The following is a 24,484-nucleotide window of genomic DNA, read 5'->3' as shown; positions in this document are numbered from 1 at the left end:
CCACTTTTAGGGAAGTCCCATCACTCCAAAAGTTCTTACAAGCATTTTTGAAGTCTTTCTCCAATTATACCAATTTTACCCGGCAGACCCATGTAAGTCATAAACTGCTATCTCTCCATATATATTTGCCTCTTCTGTATAAATGGAATTATAGACAATGCAAAAAAAAGACTCTTGTAGAATGAGGTGTGTGGTTGAAGAAGGCTTGGAGGGGCAGTGGTTTTATGCTGTGCAGTGCTCCAATGAAGAGCAAAATCAGTAGAATTTCAACTTATTCTTTCCTCCATTTTGGAATCTCCCAAACCCACAATAAATAAAACCATGAGATTGCAACCATTCTATTATTTTCACAGCAACATGTTGTAAGCAATGACCAGAATCACAAAACCATCTTTGAGAATTGTGGTATTTACTTTGAAACATGAAAGGAAAATATTCCATAATGCAGTTCCAAGAATCCAAAATAACAGTTAATGTCAATTAACTGATATGAAAGACCTAGAACATATTTTAAGTACAAAAGCCATCATACATTTTAAATAGAAATCTATTATGCTCCTTGCTTCATTCAATAATCCTATAAACTCCTAAAATACAGGACTGAATTCATAGACTACACTTGTTGCACTACAGGCGTGGACAGACACACATATTTTCAATAAATTCTTTCTGAGTTTATGAGTGAACTTTACCAAGAAGCTAAGAAAACACAGTTTTCTGATTATATCAAGCATTGAGAAACCTGATTGGGATGATTTGTGTGATGCACCTGGCCTTACATGTCAGTATTACTCTTTCTTGAGAGGTATAGAAATTTTCCATAGCAGCTCTCTAATGAAAATTGCAAGTGAGGTGGAATCCAGTGTTAATTCTAAGAAACAGTAAAACAGCTTTGTAGGATCAACATTAGAATGGAGTCCTATTGCCACAACACGTGTGTCACATTATATTGTGATTGCCAAGAAAAACATAGAGAGTATACTCATTCTAAAACTAGTAAGAAAACATGTAAATGAGCTATTTGTCCAGCATACTTTCCAATAATTCATTTTGCAAAAGTTTCTCCACTCCTTCTGGTTCCCCTCTGCCTCTGGGTTTATGTTGCCCCATATTCAGTCCATCCCAATCTTGCTTTACATGTGAAAATAGAATGAGGATCTTTCTAATGTAATTGGACCTAGATATTTACATATTAAAATATATTATTCATTAAACACTTACTGTTTACCTATTTTAAATCACCATTTGAGATGTGTAGGATAGATGAATAAAACTGATACAAATCAGTGGATTTGTAAACCCTACATTGTATGAGAACCACAGTTTGTCAGACACTGAATTGTATGAGAACCACAGTTTGTCAAACACTGAACCATTTTGTTTTTATTTATTTAAAAGGCACTTAATCGCAGAATAGAATGGTGGTTGTCATGGGCTGAGAGTGAAGGACATGGGAAAATGTTAGCTGAACACACATTTGCAGCTATGAGATAAATTAACAAAATTAACACCTCAAGACCTTAATATTCAACACAGTAAATAGTTGATTATGATATCACATACTCACAACTTGCTAATATCTTCCATATTCTTTAATAACATAGGGATGTAATGTGATGGATATGTTAGATTGTCTTAATCATTTCACAATGTATATGTACAAGAGGATTCCAGAGAGTTTATGAAAAAATGTAATCAAAAGATAATGTGAATTGTCCATAACTTTTTAACGTCCCTCACATAGCAAAACATCAGTTTTCATACCTTGATGATACACAAATTGTGTCATACTCTGACAATCGTGAAAAAAATTAAAACAAGCAAAACTAAACAGACTCCTATATTAAAATATAAATCCAAAATAACTTAGTAAACTAGACATATCTACAGGATTTGGAAGACTTTCATGCAAGAAAAATCATTTTTAAAACACACATAAATTTGAGTGGTCAAAATTTCTATTTTGAAAGTGCAAATAGAGATGGCACCCTGTACAGAGAAAGTGTAAGTGCTAAGACGATGCCCAAGTACCAAATTACAGGGTCTTTCTGCTTCTCTAAAACCTGGGTGAAAACCCCAAGCCAAATAAAACTTCTGTTTCTACCTTACTCAGTCTGTTACTGTGATATTGGAAACATATGAAGGAGTGAGACATCCTAGAAACAGCTGTGTAAAGAGGTCAATGCCCTGGAAAGTACCCTGCAGGCCACATATTAAGAAAACTCGGGAGAACCAGGTCCCTGTGGGGAGGGAAGGAGGAACCTACAGCGCCTGTCCTGCATGAACCGCATACACAGAGCCCACATTCTCCCTAGAGACCACCCAGTCCCCACTGCACAATCGGGGGAGACGTGCAGCTACTGCCACACAGCTGGCCTGCTATGACTCTAGGCTGAGGCTGAGAAGTCTCACCCAAGCAGGGAAGGGGCAGGACCTCGGGGGTCCTGGGTGCCGGTAAAACCCCCAACCCACGGGTCTGAGGGGACCGAGGGGAAGCCCTGTGCCAGCGCCAATATGGAGCCCGCAGATGCCGGAGGCCTGTGTCCTCCTGGCCTTCGGCTCCGTTTTCACCTCTCGGTACAGCCAGGTCCACACACTCACCATGTCGCGGTTGTCAGCTTCCTAGGTGCCCAGCGTCCCCGGTGAGTGAAGGTGGAGAGCTGCAGAGGTCGACTTGCTTGGGAGCCTCCTGGCGGCGGAGCTGTCTCCCAGGAGTTCACTCTGCAGGCAAAATTCTGAGAAGATTGTGATGTCCAGGCCCCGCGTGCTGATGCACTGTGGACGTCACCTTGCCTGATTGGACAGTTTGCCAGCCTTGAGTGCACGGAACGTCACAAAGCACGGAGCCAATCAGCGTCCCCCATAGCAAGGACCCCTAACTTCAAGTTGTCCTGGATGGGAACAGCGAGAGACAGACCTGGGTTCAGGTCTGAAATGGCCGCCCCTGGGCTCTGCCTCCCCGCGGCTGGAGGGCTCTCACCTCGGAGCTCCTGCTACCCACTGGCCTCGCCCTGGGTCCCCGTCCTTCTCCCTGCGGATGCTGCCTGGAGCTGGCGGTAACCTGTTGCAGTGAGTTACAGTTCTGTTTATCCGCTTCCGGCGCTTTCGTTTTCCTTGTATTTCTGCTCATTCTGTTGGGTCGTTTGTATTACTTATTGATTTGAATAACACTTAGATGTAACATAATTTACTCTTTTTTTTCTTTTCTTCTGTTTTCTACTCTGCCTATTGATCTTTTATATTTTCTAGTTATTTCTTGCTGGCACTTGGTAATCTAATGGATTTTTAAAACATCGATCTTTCCCACAACATTAAATTCATTTATCAGTTTATTTGTTTTTAGATTTTATGTATTCTCCCTAAATAAATATCTCCAATATATTGGTAATTTATTGTTAAGAAATTGATCTTTACATCTTATTTTATTTCTTTTTGCTCTCTCCCTCGCCCCCAACTACTCCTCCAATAAGAAGTTGGCACTAGTGGAGACTTCTGGTCTAGGTTTACTTCCATGGTAAAAGCTCTCAATGATTCTGTATTAATCATGGTTTTCGTTGTAGGATCCTTTTAAAAAAATTTGATCTGAATAAGAAAGACATTGCTCTTTTTTACTATACTGCAAGCAGTTTTTAAAAATTACATGTTGCTTTTTAAATGTTTTTGAACATTAAATTGTCATGTGATTTTCTCCTTGAATTTGTCACCTACCTGGAAAATTTACATGACTTGTTAAGAAATGTTAACCACCTCTTGTATTTTTTATTATATGTGACTTGTTATTCATTATATTTTCATATGCGATTTATTATAAAAATACTAAGGATTTATACATCTGTATATGAAAGAGAGTTTATACTTAATTTATATTGAAAGTTCTAGTCAACCTTGCATCACTATCAATGTAATGCTGGCTTTCTAAAAGAAATCTGAAAGTATGCTTTGCTTATTTATACTTTGATACATCTGAGAAATATAGGTGTTTTTTATTTCTTAAATGTTTGAAATATTTTGTGTTTCTATAACTGAAGTTTTGTTTCTCTAACTGTTTTATTGGCTGGTGGCCTTCAAATTGGGATTCAACTTCCTTGTTTTAATTTGGAGTTTTCCTATTTTATACTTCTTATATTGGATTTTAGGAATTTATATTTGTGTTTGGGAATTTGATTTTCAAAGTATAGTGGATTTTTATCTCTAGTCAAGTTTTTACCCCAAGAGGTTTCTGTTTTTTTTTGTTTGTTTGTTTGTTTGCTTGCTTTTGGTTTTGGTGGTTTTTTTTTTTTTTTTGACATGCAGAGTTAGATGGTGAGAGAGACAGAGAGAAAGGTCTTCCTTCCATTGGTTGACCCCCCAAATGGCCGCTATGGCCAGAGATACACCGTTCCAAAGCCAGGAGCCAGGTGCTTCCTCTTGGTCTCCCATATGGGGGCAGGACCCAAGGACTTGGGCCATCCTCCCCTGCCTTCCTGGGCTACAGCAGAAAGCTGGACTGGAAGAGGAGCAACCGGGACAGAATCTGGTGCCCCAACCGGGGCTAGAACTCTGGGTACTGGTGCTGCAGGCGGAGGATTAGCCTAGTGGGCTGCGGCACCGGCCTTACCCCTAAGAGTTTTACAATATTTTTTTCTAATCTTGACAAAGTTCTTTTCTCTGTAAACAATTGTTTTAATACATGAAAATGGACACTAGTGTTACTTTTCCCTGTGTTTCCTCAATTACTTTTACTCATAGTTTATTAACTTTGTTAAAATTAAAAAGTATATCCTGGGCTGATGCTATGGCATAGTGGGTAAAGCCACCACCTGCAGTGCTGGCATCCCATATGGGCCCCAGTTCAAGTCCCAGGTGCTCCCCTTCATATCTAGCTCTTTGCTATGGCCTGGGAAAGCAGTAGAAGATGGCCCAAGTCCTTGGGCCCCTGCATCCATGTGAGAGACCTAGAAGCAGCTCTTGAATTCAGATAAGGGCAGCTCTTGCTGTTGCAGCCATCTGGAGAGTGAACCAGTAGATGGAAGACCTTTTTCTCTCTCTGCCTCTGCCTCTCTGTAACTCTGCCTTTCAAATATATAAATAAATCTTAAAAAATATTTCCAGAAATGAATGAAAAATCTGTCCCAGTTGCTCCTCTTCCAGTCCAGCTCTCTGCTGTGGCCCAGAAAGGCAGTGGAGGGCGGCCCAAGTGCTTGGGCCCTGCACCTGCATGGGAGACCGGGAGGAAGCACCAGGCTCCTGACTTCGAATCGGCTCAGCTTGCCGGCCATGGGGGCCATTTGGGGGTTGAACCAATGGAAGAAAGAACTTTCTCTCTGTCTCTCCCTCTCATTGTCTAACTCTGCCTGTCAAAAAAATAAATAAATCTATGAGTGTGTGTGTGTGTATATATATATATACACATATATATGCATATATTATATTATATATATATTATATAGTTATATAACATAGTTATATAGTTACATAACATATATAATAAACATAATTATATAATTTATAATAACATAATTATATATTAGAATATATCACATTAGACTATATATTATATATCTTAAATATAATATAATATATAATATATTAATAACTATATATAATATATATAAAATTATCAGCAAACTCAGTAAGAAGTTTAATTTATTTAAAAATTGAATAAATACAAATTAAAGTATGTGTTTTTCATCAGATTCAAAACAATTATTGCAACTGTTGACATTTTGACATATATGAGGCAATGGCCATTGAATAGAATGTGAATTTGCAAAAGAAATCGGTGATGTGTACCAAAAGTCTTAGCAATACAGATTATGTTTATTATATACTCTTGTCCCAAATAAGCACTTCCTAAAAAAATCTTTCTATGGAAAAAATAGTTTTCAGAAGTATCTATGGAAACTTTTTCTTAGGGAAACTTGAGGATAGAAAAGTAAATATCTAACAGTACAGTATTCATTAAATAGTATATGATAAATCCATATGAAGAAACACACTGTTTAGCTATAAAATATATTTACATTATTAAGCAAAAAAAAAACCCTTGCAGAGCAGGATGTATGATATATATATATCCAATATTTTTCTAAAACATGCTTATTTATTTTTTAAATATTGATTTATTTATTTGAAAGAGTTACACAGAGAGCAGAGGCAGAGAGAAAGAAAGAGAGAGAGAGAGAGAGAGAGAGGTCTTCCACCGACTGGTTCACTCCCCAGTTGGCCGCAATGGCCAGAGCTGCGCCGATCCCAAGCCAGGAGCCAGGAGCTTCCCCTGGGTCTCCCACACAGGTGCAGCACTTGGGCCATCTTCCACTGCTTTCCCAGGCCATAGGAGAGAGCTGGGTCGGAAGTGCAGCAGCCAGGTCTTGAACTGGTGGCATTTGGGATGCCAGCATTTCAGGCCAGGGCGTTAACCTGCTGCACCACAGCACCAGCCCCAAAAACATGTTTATACAGATATATTTCCTCAAGCCTTGTGTTATGTGAGCGAAGCCATCTGTTTGACTCACATAAGCGTACCTTAAAAAGATTGTGGAAATGGAATTAAAAGTTAAATTTATTTTGGTTCAAAACATGTTGAAATTTATATATACATGGGTTATTTAAAAGTTCATGGAAAACATGTATTATGAGAAATACATATTTCAAATGTTATGCACCAACATAAACTTATCTTCTCCTTCTATTTCCCATGAAATTTTGAAATCCATCAGAAAAACATGGTGTTCCTGGGAAATATCTGCCCATTATTTAATATACTGTAGAGATGCTAAATCTGCCTGAAGTTACTAAGAAAGAATGTGGTCGTGATTAGACACTTTTTCATTTAACCTCTCTGCGTTGTAACCGATCGTCACATTTAAAGAAACTATTTCCAGGTGTTGTGCAATCTGTGATACTGAAATCAGAGCAGAGAGTGTCTTCTTGACGCGGTGGCTCACCGGCCAGAGCCCTAGGGCCAGTTGAAGGGGCTGCCCGCCAGCAGCGAGTCCCGGGTGAGCGTCTCGGTGGGCGTCTTGCCCACCAGGCGCAGGAAGTGGAGCTGCGCAATGAGGGGCGCCTGGAGCGCGCTCAGGGCCTGGTGCGCTGAGGCTGGGACGGGTACTGGGCGCGCAATACTCCATGAGAGCCACCTGCGCTGCTCCTGCAGCCTCTCAGCGCCCGCGGAGGCCGAGAGCGCCATGACTTTGAGGCACCGGACTCCACCGAGTCCCCCTGCAGGCGGCCCAGCTCCTCCACCTGCTCCTGGTCCAGGAAGGCCACGCAGGCTTGGCCGGCGATGGCGCCCTGTGCAGGCAGGGGCAGCGCTAAGAGCAGCCGCGCCGCCAGCGCTCTCACCTGGTCCATGCCCAGTGCCGCGCCGCCGCCGCCCGCACCGCCGCGTTCGCAGCTGCACCAGGAACAAGCCTCTGTCCGCCGCCGCGCCAGCGCCCAGCCAGGAGGGCTGCCAGAGGAGGCTGCCAGCGCTGCCGGGCAGCGATTGCTGGATATGGCCGCGCTGCAGCGCTGCGGGGCGGCAGGAGGGAGAGAGAGAGAGAAGGGCAGGGAGAAGACAGCCAGAGCGAGGCTCTCTCAGAGTCCCCCCACCCCAGCTCCAGGAGAGCCCGGGTGGGGAGGGGGCCTGGGGTCTTCCCCAGGTGGGACTGGGAGCAGGGGCCTCGCCCTCAGCAAGCAGGTGAGGTGGGAGGAGGGAAACCGAGGCAGGGAGGGCTGGCTGCCAGGCAGGGCAAATTAAGGAGCCTTAATGAGCCCGCCCACCTGGCCTGATCTAATCCATGAGCTCCAGCCTTGGGCCGGCCTCACGCAGGGCACATTACCAGCCCTGGAGGGGACTCGGGGCTGGAGGTGGGGCTGAGTCCTGCGAGGGTGGGAGTCAGCTGTCCAGTAGGAGTGGCCAAATGGGCCCCAAAAGTGCTGCCCTGGTTATAAGCCCCGCCTGCACCACTCCCCCCATCCTACCCCAGGGCCTTTGCACCTGCTCACCCCCCCCTTCTTCAAACCCCCACCCCAACTCTTCCTCCTCCAGCCCAGGCTAGGGCATAGGCTTCAAATCCCACCCACAACTCCCTCTTTTACACCAACCCCTGAATTAACAAATCTGCTTTAGAGCAGTATTGGCCATGAAGGAAAAGCTACCCTGGTGGCAACTGAAGCCATGGGCTATTTACTGAGGGCCAACTGTATGCAGGGACCCTGGGGCACAAGACAAAGAGAGTCCCTGGAGAAGTCATTGGGTTCCAAAGCAAAGTAAGGGGTTGTGAGCTGTGATGGTGGGAAGCTGCGCATGGGGTGGGGGGTGCAGCACGTGGCTGTAGTTGCGCCAACCTGAGGGCCGGGCCAGCGGGATTTCAGATCAGCCACGTGAGAAGAGGGGGCACAGGTGAACCCCCCAAGCTGAAGGGAGTGGCTTTTCCAAGGGGTTCTGTGCCGACTTTATCAGCTTCCCTCACAGACCCAGTGACGGGGGAGGACTTCAAAAGCGTGAGAGACTGGAGTCAGACCCTGGGAGGAACCGGCAGACAGAAAGCAGGTATGGGGTGCGCATTTATCCTGAGGCTGGAACCCCCTCTACCCCTACCCCGAGACCACCGCACCCCCTCCCCATGTGGAGCCTGGAGAAACTGCAGGGCATTGGAGTTTAGGGCCGTGCTGCTTGGACTGTGTCTGCCCTGGGCCAGGCCGGGGCTTCTGGGGAGAGAACAAGTGTGGGGTCCCCATGGGCTCAGGCTGCCCAGCTCCCGCCTTAAGCAAACAGAGGCAGGGGTGGGAGCAACGGAAACCAAATAAATGTGTGTATGTGCGTGTGTGTTTGTGCGTGTGTGTGCATGTATGTGTGTGTGTCTGTGTGTGTCTGTGTATTTCTTCAGGACGCAGTGGCCAGGCCTGGGCAGGGGGACCGGGCCCTGGCCACAGCTGTAATTGGATTCCTGTGCCAGTACATGGTGCAATGGCCCTGGTCTTGTGGTTAGCAGGTGCCAACCCCAGGCCCCACCGGCCGACTGCAGGGAGAATGGGGGCCGCTCACCCTCCTTCCGCAGGCAGCGGGGCTGGGGTGCCATTCACCCACCTACCGCACGCCCCCACCAGGCTGCAGCGGGGCTGGGGGCCACTCACCCTCCTTCTGCACAACCCCCCTGGAAGCACTTCTTGAGCCGGCAGGACTGGCACTGGTCACGCTGATGTTGGCCCATCTGACAGTCCCAATTGGACCTGCAGGTGTAGCAGTGTTAGGAGCCAATTGTCTAATGAATATACAGGGTGTGTGTTTTTAAAGCCTGATAATTTTAGACATAACTTTCTCCACGTTTTATATTCCTATATTTTATTTTTCATGTATCCATTTGAAAGGCAGAGATTAATTCTACTGTGTGTGTGTGTGGCAGGAACCCAATTCCTTGAGCCCTCCTGTGCTGCCTCCCGGCGTCTGCATTAGCAGGAAGTTGAAGACAGAAATGGAAACAACACTCAGAAGCCCTCATTCCATTGTAGCAAGATTGTCTCAAGGGGATTCTTAACCACTTGGCCAAATGCTCGCTCCTGCTTACTACTTTTTAAACACCACTCTCTTACATTACATAGGCCCAGGATCACAAAAATTACCAATTCCAATGTTGGCAAAGCCAATGAAAGTGGAGCTCTCACAAAGAAAATGAAAGCTAAGCAAATTATTTAATTAGAAGTATTAGCTTGAATAAAATAATAGTTTGAGTTTCATGTTTCATCAGGTTAGATAAGTGATGGATTTTCAATATCAATATACACTGAACATAAAAAAGATGTAAAAATATTTTCAACCATCAATATTACACATTTGCAAAAGCAGTGGATGCTTGAATAGTTCTACAAAAATGTGTTCCAAAATCATGTGATTAGTCTTTAAATAAAGGAAATGAATGTTTATCTCAATGAACCATTTCCAAAAGGGCAGAAATACAAAATAAAGCCCCTAACATGAACTGGATATGACAATAATTATCTTTGAAAATTCATTTTGTTTTAAGAACTGTTTCTGAAAACTGTATTTTTAAAAAAGTAAACAATATTCTAATGGGGAATTACTAACCATGATATAATAAAATATTTTCTGGAATTCTTGATCACAGTTTGAAGCCAGATTTAATTTAAAAAGTTACTAAAGGTGGGAAATAAGGCATACAAGAAAAACTTTTTAATTTTTAAATGTATCTATATCTAAGCATATCAAATGTCAAAATGAGATTATTGAGAAAACACATGTAAATAGAGAATTATTAGATTTATTTCAAAAATTCTTATTGAATTTTTATAGTCTCTCAAAACTTGATGTAGCAATCTATTTTTTCTGGGACCACGTTTGTTCCTTTGTCCACTCCTGTTAGCATTATTTGGCAAAGGGTGAACGTTGAGGTACACGTAAGAGAATTATTACTCAATTTTCCTGGCCAGTTTTAGGTAAGAAATCAGGAAACAACCACAACCACCACAACAAACACCACTTTCTCAAGAGCATTTGCAGATCAGTTCTGCAGACTTCAAACGTTTTCAGGTTTGGAATGTTTAGACTACCGCTCTCATGCTAAATTCTCTGTGGCTTTCTTTCTATTTCTGAATTGCTTTTTACAAACAGAATGCAGCATAAGGGACTGACAGCAAAATACACTGTTCCCCAGATGGTTCAAATAATAACTATGCCAATTGTTTGTATTTATATTGCAAACATCATATTTTCACCTAAGTATCACTTACCTCAAATGTTAACTGAATAGTTTTATAGAATTGTTTTTTAAGATTTATTTTCTTTGAGAGGCAGAGTTATTCTACAAAAAGAAATAGATATCTTCAATACAAGCATAATTTTAATTCCTTCAAGTGATTGATAGAAAGGCATATTTTGTACCTTTAATTTGAACAGGCTCTCCCCAAAATTAAATTAGATATATTGTTTACCAGTGTGATAAAATGTATCTCACAAAGAGAAAATATGATACAAAAATATAATTTACTGTATTTCTTGAATACTCATATATGTCTTGCTAGACTAAGTTAGAATAGAATCAATATATTTTTGTCAATCTAATTCTGAAATAAAATCAAATAATGAGTAATTTGGAAATGTTTATGAATTATTTTTCAGTTTATTTCTATGGAGGAAGGAGGAATGATGGTAATGTTTCCAAATTCTTCTGGTTAAATGTGGAACAGTTAAAAAATAACATGATGTAGTTGTAAGTAGGTCTTAGGCATCCAATGCATGTACAACCATACATGACACGAAATGTATTAAGTTAATACACTCATTGACTTTTTTTTTTTTTTTTGACAGGCAGAGTGGACAGTGAGAGAGAGAGACAGAGAGAAAGGTCTTCCTTTTGCCGTTGGTTCACCCCCACAATGGCCAGGATCCAGGTGCTTCTCCTGGTCTCCTAGGCAGGTGCAGGGCCCAAGCACTTGGGCCATCCTCCACTGCCTTCCCGGGCCATAGCAGAGAGGTGAACAGGAAGAGGAACAACCGGGACAGAACCAGCACTCCGACTGGGACTAGAACCCCATGTGCCGGCACCACAGGTGGAGGATTAGCCTATTGAGCCGTGGCGCCAGCCTATAATCATTGTCTTCTGATACCTGTGGTGTCCATTCCAATGAAGATTCTGATTTGCTAGCTCAAGGACTCTGGTTGGTGTGACTTTAAAACAACTATTGGATTGATTCACATATGTTAAGCATAAATTTTAAAATATATGACTACTTTACTTATTTGTCGTGGCAGTTAGTGTTATCTTTTCTCTTTGCTTTGTAAAACACACAAAAACATTAATTTGCCATATTCTTCAAATTAAGAAAATGGTTTACTGTATGATGATGTTTAGATTCTCTTCGATCACCCAAAGATTGCTTTTTTTTCTTGCCATAATAAATCTACAAATGAAAAACTGATTCATTAATGATCTTGATCTGAATTAGCACAGAGCACTTGAGTCTGGGGCACTCTTAGATATGAATATTAAAATCTATAGAAATTAAGGAAATCACAATGGGGAGACTAAAATTATTTATAAAGGATCATTTATTAAACATTTTTCACAAAATACAAAGATGGTTGTTCTGCAAGAATACATCACATATTAAAAAATAATGTGTTTTTACTGAATTTAATTTGAAGACATTCAGAATTGTTTTGTCTATCCCCTTGGGGAGCCCATTTGGCTTTGCTCCTTGTCTGACACCATTTCTAAGAAGGAAGAAACATTTTCTTGTTAATTAAGTCATATTCATAACAGCTTTAATTTTATAGAAATAAAATCACAGTGTCTGCCACAACAAAGCTCTTTCCACAAAGTAACTGATTTGCCTATGATCCTATTTTTTTTTTCAAGCTACAAGATAGGACGAATCAAGGAGGAGCTAGGTAAGTTGTATAAAAACTTATTAGCAGCAGTTGATAGTAAATGCAACATAATGTTTGTTTTGTCTGTGGTACAAGAATATGTCATATCAGACTCTATCTACTGTATGTTTCTCTACTTGTACACAAGTAAGCACATATGGATTGTCTCAGAATGACACATGCATAAAAAGGCAGGAAGCTGGCCTGGCTGGCATTATCAGTGCCTATTTTCATCAGCTGAGAGTTTAAAGCAAGTTCATCTTCAACTATTTCACTCTGGAGGCATCTCGTGTAGAAATGTGTCATAATTTGTTCTTGGGTACCCATTTAATTTTTCAGTACAAGCAAAGGCAAACATACCTGCTCACTGTCATACATACAACCAAACATCTCTGACTATTCAAAGAAAATTCACCTTCTGATTTTCATCATGGAAGCATCTTTGATAAGTGGCACTTAGTATAAATCCTCTATAAATCATGCAAAACAGACCCATGATGCCTGAATTTGATAATATTAAAAATCATGGCCATGGCCATCTCTCTGTGAAAACTCTGTTGGGTAAGACTTGCCATCACGGTGCTTCTTTCCTGAGGATGGAGTTGGTCCTGTCTGTGTGGATCATAAGTGTGCATGCTCTGAGCTGTGGTCGCTGTTGTGGCTGTCTTCATTGTCCGGAGAGTCCCCTGTTTGCTGGAGCATGGCTGCACCGATCCCTGATATCTCTGAAGGGAACAGGGTTCCTTTCTTCACGTTCACCAGTTCCTTTTCTCAGGCAGCAGTGCCCAGCTGCCCCAATTTTACCCTCTTCCACTTCATCCTCCTGTTCTGGAACCACACTTTCACCTTGGACAAAGAAAGGAAACACACGAAGCAAAACAGAACATTAAATTCAAGTGCTTTCTCCTTTTGGTCTACCTAGGAGAACCAGATTCTCAAAGGCTTACACGAAGACACCATGGAAGAGGAGTAAATATAAAAATAATCCCACCCTGAGTTTAATCAGGTTGCATGTTCGTGATAATAATTTATAAACATTCACAAGATGCACACAAATGATTACCTTTCATATTTAACAACAAAGGGAATTCATGTAGTATTACCTCCCAGTTTTTGCTTTGTGGATTTAAAAATTAAAAATCACAATAATAAAGAGAAGTAGACAAGAAAGGGCTTATCATTCAAGATGTCTCCAAGGTATTTGGTTCTGCTCTTGCATGATAAACCTGTGATGGGACCTATGTGGATACGTAGCCAGGAGCTTAAATAGGTTGAATGTTATGTGAATGTTCATCTTAACACACTAATGTGAAAAAAAAATGTTTCCCAAGGTTGTATCAGTTTAGTTTTCTTATTCATTCCAGGGCATAAAGGTTCAAGTTCACCCAAATCTTTGCCGGCATTTGGATTTACCAGGTTCAACTTTTTTTTTTTACAACACAATGACAATAAATGTTATCTTACTGTGCTTTTATCTTGCCTTTCCTGTTTTCTAATGGAGTCAAGTATCTTTGAAGAGTTTAGGATCCAGAGTTGGTGTCCATGTCCCATGTTGTAGCACCAGGAGTCCTGGCTGCTCTGTGTCCAATTCACTCCCTGCTGCTGCACCTGGAAAGTGCTGCCATTTGGGGAGTGAGCCAGTGTATGGAAGGCCTCTCTCTCTCATTTCTCATAGATAAATTAACTTTGTTTTTTAAAAAAATAATGGCCCACTGTAGTGCTTCTATGAAATACCTCCCTGTATCTGGTATGAATTCTTTTTAAAATTAATCTTGCTCTTTATGGACTTTAAAATGCCTGAGTCCTAATTTAATACCTTCAGTTGTATGGAAGCTACTATCTTCTCTGTTTTGTGCCCTCCCCTTTTCTTGGAGCATTTGTTGATGATCAGAAGCTCTTAATGTATTTATATTTACACACTGTTTCTTTAATGGTTAGAGCTATTGAAGGATACTCTCTGCTGAGGCCACAAATGTATTCTACATCTTCAAAGAGTTTAAGGTTTGCGTTTCAAATTGAACCTGTCAAACCAGGAAGTATTGATTTTAGTATACAGAGGAAAGCAATTGCTTCCATTTATTCTGTGTGAATAACAAGTTATTCTTGGGGCTGGTGCTGTGGTGCAGTGTGTTAACGCCCTGGCCTGAAGCACCAGCATCCCATATGGTGCCAGTTCAAGACCTGGCTGCTCCACTTCTGATCCAGCTCTCTGCTGTGGCCTGCAAAAGCAGTAGAAGATGGCCCAAGTCCTTGGGCCCCTGTACCCATGGAGAAGATTGGGAAGAAGCTCCTGGCTCCTGGCTCCTGGCTTTGAATCAGTGCAGCTCCAGCCATTGCAACCAACTGGGAAGTGAACCAGTGGATGGAAGACCTTTCTCTCTCTCTCTCTCTCTCTCTCTCTCTCTCTCTCTCTCCCTCTCCCTCTCCCTCCCTCCCTCCCTCCCTCCCCTCTCTCTGTGTAACTCTTTCAAATAAGTAAATATTTAAAAAGAACAAGTTGTTCTAGGTAGCTTTTTACAAAAGTCACCATTTTCTCAGTGATCACTGTTTCAATTCCATCATAAATAAAGCTTCCATGTAGAAAGTGGCTTCAAAAAGCTCACAGAAAATGGAATTAAATGATAACTTCTTGTGTTCCAAGAGGTTTCTGAGGGTTTTTTTTTTCAAGATTTATTTTATTTATTTGAAAGTTATGCTAATGGAGACAGAGAGAGAAAAACAGAGAAAGAGAAAAATCTTCCATCTGTTGGTTCACTCCCCCAAACAGTCAGATGAGCCCACAACCACATCTGGGTCTCCCATGTGGGTGGCAGGGAGTAGGTACTCAGGGCATTGTCTGCTGCTCTCCCAGGTGCATTAGAAGGGAGTTGAATCTGAAGCAGAGCAGCCAGAACTCAGACTGGTGCTCCACATGGGGTGCTGGTGTTACAAACAGAGGCTCAGTGCCCTGCACAACAGCACTGGCCCCATCCGTGAGCTTTTGAAGGCCCCTCCTATGCACAGCTTTCTGCTCTACTCTGTTCTGTCCCTGGGTCAGTTTTTACCTGTGAGAACATCATATTTTCATTCTTGCTGTAATTTTATACCAGATCTTTGTATCTGATAGGGTCAGGTCTGTTTCACCACCAAATATATTTCATTCTTTACACCAAATATATTTTGAATGTTCTGCATTTTCATATTTGAAATAATCTCAATTTCTGTGAATACACAGAGCCAATGGGAATGTGATGAGAAATAACTCAAATTTCCAAAGACATATTTATATCTGTAACCTTCAAATCACATGATTCATAAAAGTTAGTATAAATTCCTTAGACATTTACACAATTCAATACTGAAATTGAGATGATTCTTAACTAGGGATTGTCACTGATTTCACTGCTGGGCTCAATTAACATCATGTCTCATTTATTACCTATCTATACACTAGTCCATTTGACAAAAATAATACAATATAGTAAAAATTTTATTTAAAGTTCAGTGGTGAGGGGCCAGCACTATGGCATAGCATGTAAAGCCGCCACCTGTAGTGCCAACATCCCACATGGGTGCCAGTTCAAGTCCTGGTCACTCCACTTACAATTCAGCTCTCTGCTATGGCCTGAGAAAGCAGTGGAAGATGGCCCAAGTTGTTGGGCCCTGCACCCATGTGGGAGACCCAGAAGAAGATCCAGACTCCTGGCTTTAGATTTGCTCAGCCCTGGCCATTGCTGCCATTTGGGGAGTGAAATAGCAGATGGAAGACCTCTCTCTCTCTCTCTCTCTCTCTCTCTTCCTCTTTCTCTCTCTCTCTGCCTCTGTCTCTCTGTAACTCTCTGCCTTTTAAATAAATAAATAAATCTTTAAAAAATATTTGATGAGAACTGACATATTATTACTGCTTAGTAATCATAAGGATCACTACATGCATCATTTTACAGCATATGTGCTACATGTGCTTTATTTCTAATACACTTTCCCCTCATGTTGTGAATATTATTTCTGTGTTATGAGACAATTGAGGTAAAGTTTACATGAACATGACACAGATGGAATCTCTAACCCCAGGATTTAAACACCTATGTCTTTATCTGGCTCCAGAATTGGAGATTGTTTGTTTGTTTGTTTGTTTTATTCGAATTCTATCTCAAACTCCTGTTTATAGAGCATTCAGGATAAGAAGGTAAAGTACAGGATTGTGAAATGTGTGAGCACCATCCATATGGTGACTCTCATTCACATAATTCCTCCACTTGCTGTGACTGGGTTGGTAAATGGGGCACTATTTTACTGCCCTGTACTTTAGGTAATTACACTACTCAACCTAATCACCGTGTGAGCTTGACAGTGCAGGTTGCATTAGATCTGTTGCACATGAGCTGGGTACTACTCTTGGCTTCACTTCTGAGTTTTTGTGTGAATTTGGGAAAACCACACTTTTCTGTGTCTCAATTTTCATATTTGTGATATTGGAATAATGAGGCTTTCAAGATTCTCCATAGGGATATTTTCTCCATTGACCATTCCAGATTGGGAAAAAAAAACACATAAGTCATCATCATAATCACTGTCACCAAGACTGAAATGTTCATGCAAAATAATCTTGACAGGAAACAAAAAATGGGAGGAATAGAGTTATTGAAATCCATGCTTATGTTCTTCTCTAGGAGAGGAGGTACAGTAATTCTGTAATACCAGCATCCATCTGTCATGTGCAATTTCACATGAGAAAATTCTAAGAAGAAGGTATGGATTTTAGGAATACCACTTTGTATTTAAGAGAAAGTATGTCTGTTGGTTTTCTTTCTCACCATATGATATTTTACCATTTAATTTTAAAATATTATTTGTTTTTATTCATTTGAAAGGCAGAATGAGACAGTGAGAGTGAAAGAGATTATCTTCCATCTATTGGTTCACTCCCCATAATCACAGGAGCCAGGAGTGGGCCATACCATTGTCAAGAGCCAAGAACTCCACCTCTGTCTCCCACCTGGGTGGTAGGGACCCAAGTAATTAATATATCATCTGATGCCTCCCAGGGTGAGCATTAGCAGGAAGTTGTATAGGAAGTGGAGGTGTTACTGGAATGCAGACACTTTTCACTACATGGACATCCCAAATAATGGCTTAACAGGTGCATCACAACAAATGATTTCCATTTTAATTTTTAAAATAGACATCATAATGGAAAATAAGAGCCATGTACCTATAAATAGTAATACACATTTACACATATAAATATATGCATATACATTTATATACACATATTTATGTGGGAAAAATCTTTGATGATTTTATAGTAATTGTAATGCCTTATATACTATTTTCTTTGAGAGTTTCACTGCATATTTCATACCAAAATTCCACAAATTTAGTAATGGAACAAAAAAGGCAACAGATACATAATGGACACATCTTGTAGAAAATGGAAGGACAAGTACAGAACTCCAAAAGTCAACACATTTCCATTACCATTCAAATATACTAAGAAGATTGGAGTGAGTTGAAATAAGAGGAAGATTTGGGGGAGACATGTTTCTTTATCTTCATCTCAAGATGAGCAAACACAATCTGAAAAAATAATTCCAGATTATAAATATTTCTATTAAAATAGTGTCATCATGGTAGACTCATACATAAAAATTTTTATAGTTCAAGTTAGTATCACTGTATTAATCCAGCTTCATTGACTGGAATGAAAAAAATTATTTTTCTACTTTTGTTTTGATGGCAGCTGAAGTATGAAGTGTCTTCAAACTGTTTAGGGAAAGTGTGTGTTTTGAAAAAAATTATTCACTGTGTTCAAAACTTTTTGCACCAAGATTAACTTTTAATTTTGTTTTCCACTTTTTGAAAATCCTTTGTATATTCATCCAAATGCCTAAGACTTCAGCTTTTCAAAATAAGTATTCTAATGATTTTTAGTGAAAATATACAAGCATGGTCAAGTCACTGTTTCTCAAACAGCTCTTGTGCTGACTGTTGATGTACAATGTAATACTTTATCCATTTTAGTATTTTTTTTTTGTTCTAGTACCATTGGTTGAACTCTGTAATTAACACACAATTATTCTTAGGTGTTTAAATTTTAACTGAAAAGTGATCCCTGTTAGGAATTTGGAAAACATTATGCTGAGTGAAATAAGCCAATCCCAAAGGGACAAATACCACTTGTTCTCCTTGATAGGTGACAACTAACTGAGCACCAAAAAGGAAACCTGTTAAAGTGAAATGAACACTATGAGAAACAGTGACTTGATCAGCCCTCACCCTGACTGTTGATGAGCAACTTGATATGTTATCCCTCTTAGTATTTTTTTTTGTTTCTTCTACTTAATACTTTTGGTTGAATACTGTAATCAATACACAATTCTTCTTAAGTGCTGAAACTTAACTGAAAAGTGATCACTGTTAAATATAAGAGTGGGAATAAGAGAGGGAAGAGATGTGCAATTCGGGACATGCTCAAGCTGACTTACCTCAAACGGTAGAGTTAGAAACATATGCAGGTGCTTGGTATAATTGGAGCTATTTTATTTATTACTTTACCTGTACACAAAGACAAATAAAACTATAGGTAAAATTCAATTTCACAAAATTGCCTTAAAATAAAAAAAATTTGAAGAGGAAATAGATTCTTCAATTCATCAGTGGTTATCCAAAATATTATTCTATTTATGGAAAGTATCTCTAACTTATAATAGATCCCATGTGTATATGACCAGATATCACACATTAAAAGGCTACGAGGTACCAAAATATTCAGGCACTTTGTTAGCAGGAGCTACATCACTGGAATGTTCAAAATCTGAAGCTAAGAAAATGTATCGATGTTTATATTCATAAAACAAGGATGAAAAATGACTTAGGTAATCATAAAACCTGATTCAGAGAATGGTATCTTACACCCAAGTAAAGCGTTTTGTCAAATTTCATTGTGTTCACTCAATGGCAGTAGCCAACATTTTAAATGATGCTGAGATTTATTTTTATTGGGAAGGCTAAAACTTAAGGTTTCAATAGGGGCACCGGTTTGAGTCCTGGCTGCTCCACTTCCAATCCAGCTCTCTGCTGTGGCCTAGGAAAGCAGTAGGAGACAGCTCAAGTCCTTGGGCCCCTGCACCCACGTGGGAGACCTGGAGGAGGCTCCTGGCTCCTGGCTTCGATATACTTCCAGTGTTGTGATAAAAGCCAATGTTTTCAAGCACAGAGGGAAAAGGGGTAATGAACAAAACATGTTTTTTTTTTTTTTTCAGTTTAAGATTAGAAATCAGCTTACAGGGTGTCAACATAATGGCCTCCATTCATAGTTACTATTAAATAAAGATTAAATGTTAAATATTTAGCATCAAATTTCTAATCTGAAGGAAAACTTATATATTGTCATATCTTGCACTTAATGGTTTTCCTTTTCAAATATTTTAGAGACTTACACAGAACTGGAAAATATTCCCATTTTTATTTACATTCTTCCTTTCATTTATTGATGGCTTTCAACAATAAAGCATCTTCATTTCGAAGCGTTCTTACCCCAAAATTAATCTACTACTCCAAGAAATAGATTCTATAGTTTTGAGACTTTTAAATTGTTCAACATTATCCTTAATCTTTGAGATGCAACAGAGTATTTTTTTCTACTCTAAAGAAAATACTAAAATACACAACTCTAACACAGAAATGAATAGTAAAACATAATGATGGAATATCTAGGAAAAATTACAATATGATGCACAGTTTGAGTAAGATGTAACTTAGAGTTTAACTTTCAGTTTATTAAGTGCACTGTGTACCTGTCATTCTACAATGCCAGGCATATAGACAAACACTGTTCCACAACAAATGTTTTATGAGTTGGTAGCTATAAATAAAATATTTGCCATTCTACAAAAATCTAATATAATGCAACATCTAATAAAATTCATGTCCCCAAATCATGTCCTGTTTTGGAATAAGTTCTGATTTTTAGGAAATACATACTTATATTCACTAATTTGAAAGAACATACTTAAAATATATATTGTATATCCCCCACCAAAAAAAACTAGCATTACACCAATTAATCAATTTTAGTTATTTTAACTGAAAGTGGGCAGTTTATACCCTGTTCCCACACTGCTTGGAGAACAATCAAATGCATTGGAAGCCAAGCAATTGACACTATTTATAGACATTCTCAGAACCACCTACTTTGTACTGATTGTTTTAAGCACCACTGTAAACTTTCGATTTTTAAGAGTCCCTTTGAAGACGTAGCAGACGTTGGCTTGCTAATCATGCTGGAAAGCATAGTGGGTTCAAAGTTACAAAAATGTCAACACATATAAATTAGTATTAAACTTGGTTATTTTCAATTGTCAATAAACTATAATGAAGGCCTAAAGTCCATAAATATTTGTTTCTGAACCCCTAAGCTTCTATGATTTGTACGTGTGTGCATTCATGTGTGTTTGTGAAAGGGAAATGCATATAAATGCGTACTGGGAAATGTTACACATTGTACTTTTAGCATCATTACTGTGAATACAGATGCGAGGTTTATAAATATTTGGGTGCTTTTCAATATTTCTAGTGATTCAAATGCTGTTAGAATTTAGCATGGTCATTAACACTACATGTACAGTTCGGTGTTAGATTCAGGCGTTCAGACTTTACCATAGTTGTATGCATGTTCACTCTCCACTATAACTAGACAGTGATTATAAACTTTATGACCAAATGCACATGATCTCCCCAATGCATGATCTGCATTTTACTTAACACAATTTCAATTTTCCAGAGTTCAGAAATCAACTTTATTATAGGTTTTAGAAATATTAGAGGGAGCAGGGGCAGGCCCTGGAGGGCATGGAGGGAAGTGGGGTCCCACACTGAAGGGAGGCTAGGGGAGCAGGGTCAGGCCCTGGAGGGCGAGGATGGGAGAAGGGCCCAGGCCCTGGAGGGCAAGTGTGGGAGTGGGGCCGGATCCTGGAGGGCGAGGAGGGAAGTGGGGTTCCACACTGGAGGGCAACAAGGGGAGCAGGGTCCAGCCTGAGAGGGCGAGGAGGGGAGCTGGGCCCAGGCCCTGGAGGGCAAGGAAGCCAGAGGGTCAGGCCCTGAGGGCAGGGAAGGGAGGGGAGACTGGTGCAGGATGGTGAGGAGGGGAGCAGGGCCTGGCCCTGGAGGGCAAGGAGGGGAGCAGGGTAGGCCCTGGAAGGTGGCAGGGGGAGCAGGGCCTGGCCCTGGGTGGTGGCAAGAGATGCAGGGCCTGGTCCTGGAAGGAGAGGAGGGGAGCAGGGCTCAGCCCTGGAGAACAAAGAGGGGACCAGGGTCCTACACTGGAAGGCAGCTGGGGCAGAAGGGCCAGGCACTGGAGGGCAAGGAGGGGAGTGGGGCCCGGCCCTGGAAGGCAGCGAGAGGTGGGGGGCCTAGACCTGGAGGTTGAGGAAGGGAGCGGGGTCAAGCCCGGGAGGGCAACAGGAACAGGGCCAGACCCTGGAAGGTAGTGAGGAGATCAGGGCCCTGGCCATGGAGGACATAAAGGTGAGCAGGGCCAGGCCTTGGAGGGTGAGGTGGGGAGTGGGGTCAGGCCCTGGTTGGTAGCAAGGGGATCCAGGCAAGGAAATGGAAGGCAGTGAGTGGAGCAGTGTAAGGCCCTGGAGGGCATGGAGGAAAGCAGGGTCAGGCCCAGTAGGGCAGCGAGCGGAGTGGGGCAAGGCCATGCAGGGTGAGGAGGTGAGCAAAGCCCAGCCCTGGGGGGTGAGGAAGGCAGCAGGGTCAGGCTCTGGAGGGTGCAGAGGGGAGTGGGGCAGGGCCATGGAGGTTGAGGAGGGAAGGAAGGTCTGCCCATGGAGGTCTGTAGGGGAGTGGGGCCCAGCCCTGGAGGCAAAGAGGTGAGCTGGGCCTGGACCTGGATGGCGAGGAGGGCACCGAGGCCTGGCCCTGGAGGGCATGGAAGGGAGCTGGGCCCAGGCCATGGAGGGCGAGGAGGGGATCAGGGCCAATCCCTGGAGGGCGAGGAGGGGAGCAGGGCCCAGGCCCTGGAAGGTGAGGAGGTGAGCAGGGCCTGTCCCTGGAGGGAAAGGAGGGGAGCAGAGTAGGCCCTGGACAGCGGCAGGAGGAGCAGGGCCTGGCCCTGTAAGGCAGCAAGAGATGCGAGGCCTGGCCCTGGAAGGAGAGAGGGGAACGGGGCCCATGCCCTGGAGGACAGCAATGCCCGTTCAAGAGGGGCATGGGGCCTGGCCCTTCAGAGCAAGGAGGGTAGCAGGGCTCGGCCCTAGAGGGTGAGTAGGGGACCGCGGTCCTGCACGGGAAGGCAGCTGGGCGAGAAGGGCCCGGCACTGGAGGGCAAGGAGGGCAGCAGGGCCCGGCCCTGGAGGGTGGCAGGGGGAACAGGGCCTGGCCCTGGATGACAGCAAGAGGTGCAGGGCCTGGACCTGGAAGGCAAGGAAGGGAGGGGGGGTCCATGCCCTGGAAGGCGAGGAGGGGAGCAGGGCCTGGCACTGGAGGGTGAGGAGGAGAGCAGGGTCCAATCCCTAGAGGTTGAGGAGGGGAATGGGGCCTGGCCCCGGAGGGCAAGGAGTTGAGGAGGGCCCAGCCCTGGAGGGCAAGGAGGGGAGAGGGGCCAGGGCCTAGAGTGTGGCAAGGGGAACGGGGCCAGGCCCTGGAAGGCAGTGAGGGGAGCGGGGTAAGGCCCTGGAGGGCGTGGAGTGGAGTGGGGTCAGGCCCTGGAGGGCAGCGAGTGGAGTGGGCCAGGGCCATGGAAGGCAAGGAAAGGAGTGGGGCCAGGCCCTGCAGGATGAGGAGGGGAGCAGGGCCTGGCCCTGGAGGGTGAGGAGGGAATGGGGCCAGGCCGTGGAGGGTGAGGAGGGCCATGGGGCTCAGGCCCTGGAGGGTGAGGAGGGCCATGGGGCTCAGGCCCTGGAGGGTGAGGAGGGCCTTGGGGCTCAGGCCCTGGATGCTAAGGAGAGAATGGGGCACAGGCCCTGATGGACTAGGAGGGAGGCAGGGCCCATGCCCGGGAGGCAGTGATGGCAGTGCCCAAGAGGAGTGGGGCCTGACCCTGGAGGGTGAGGAGGGGAGGGGGACCTAGCCCAGGATTGTAAGGAGGGCTGCAGGGCCCTGGAGGGCAAAGAGGGGAGCAGGGCTGGGCCCTGAAGCGTGAGTAGGGGAGCAAGGCCCAACCCTGGTGGGCATCAAGGTGAGCAGGCCCAGGCCCTGGAGGGCAAGGAGGGGAGCAGGGCCTGGCCCTGGAGGGTGAGGCGGGGAGCGTGGTCCTGCCCTGGAGAGTGGCAGGTTGAGCAGGGGCCGGCCCTGGAGGGCGGCAAGAGGAGCAAGGCCTGGCCCTAGAGGGCAACGTGGGGAGCGAGGTCCATGCCCTGATTGGCAGCGATGCCTGTTTATGAGGCCTGGGCTCTGTTCCCCTCTTCACCCTCCAGGGCCAGGCCCTTCTCTCCTCAGGAACAGCCATCACTGCCCTCCAGGGCATGGGCCCTGCTCCCCTCCTCACCTCCAGGGCCTGACCCCACTCCCCTCCTCTTTCTCCAGGGCTGGACCTTCCTCCCCTCCTCGCCCTCCAGGGCCTGGGGCCTTGTGCCCTCCTCACCCTCTAAGGGCCAGGCCCTGTTCCCCTCAGGCATGGCCATCGGGCCCTGCAGGGCATGGGCCCCGCTCCCCACCTCACCCTCCAGGTCCAGGCCCGCTCTTCATGCCGCCCTCCAAGGCTGGACTCTGCTCCCATTCTCACCCTCAGGGCCAGGCCCTGCCCCTTTCAGACATGGCCATCACTGCCCTCCAAGGCTTGGGCCCCACTCCCCTCCTCACCCTCCAGGGCCAGGCCCGCTCATCTTGCTGCCCTCCAGGGCAGGGCCCTGCTCCCCCGCTGCCCTCAAGTGCAGGACCCCACTCCCCTCCTTGCCCAAGAAGGCCGGGCCCCACTTCCCTCCTCGCCCTCCAGGGCCAGGCCCTGCTCCACTCTCCTCCCTCCATGGCTGGCTGGGCCCCGCTCCCTTTGCCGCCCACCAGGGCCAGGTCCTGCTCCCCTCCTAGCCCTCCATGGCCCTGCCCTGCATACCTCCATGCCCTCTAGGGCAAGGCCCCACTCCCCTCTCTCATGGCCCTCACTTCCATCCTGGGCATGGGCCATGCTCCCCTCACTGCCTTCCAGGGTCTGAC

The 24,484-nt window shown here is 43.8% G+C and overlaps 1 protein-coding gene and 1 long non-coding RNA gene across 3 annotated transcripts in view; one reads left to right on the top strand and one right to left on the bottom strand.

The window, feature by feature from the left end:
• Window positions 1-8,011: 8,011 nt before the first annotated feature.
• LOC149120382 (uncharacterized) lies at window positions 8,012-11,906 on the top strand. The gene is made up of 3 exons (XR_016225608.1): window positions 8,012-8,232; window positions 8,426-8,515; window positions 11,288-11,906. It is a non-coding gene; the product is annotated as an uncharacterized LOC149120382 (long non-coding RNA).
• A 5,372-nt stretch (window positions 11,907-17,278) lies between these two features.
• LOC149120381 (nuclear factor 1 C-type-like) overlaps window positions 17,279-24,484 on the bottom strand; it is a 33,026-nt gene continuing 25,820 nt past the window's right edge. Inside the window, exons 3-4 of one of the 2 annotated variants that reach the window (XM_089321650.1) lie at window positions 18,814-18,883; window positions 17,279-17,905 (exon numbers count right to left, since the gene is read on the bottom strand). In XM_089321650.1, the coding sequence (XP_089177776.1) occupies window positions 18,880-18,883 (4 nt within the window). In that variant the 3' untranslated portion in view covers window positions 17,279-17,905; window positions 18,814-18,879. The remainder of the gene's footprint in view (window positions 17,906-18,813; window positions 18,884-24,484) is intronic. The other variant, XR_016226190.1, reaches the window with a different exon arrangement.

The sequence above is a fragment of the Oryctolagus cuniculus genome, chromosome 19 (genome assembly GCF_051225735.1).
Source record: "Oryctolagus cuniculus isolate XC-2025 breed Fujian yellow rabbit chromosome 19, ASM5122573v1, whole genome shotgun sequence".
NCBI classification, from domain to species: Eukaryota; Metazoa; Chordata; class Mammalia; order Lagomorpha; family Leporidae; genus Oryctolagus; species Oryctolagus cuniculus.
Note: the sequence above shows the minus strand (reverse complement) of the source record. Positions and strands in the feature narration are given on the sequence as shown.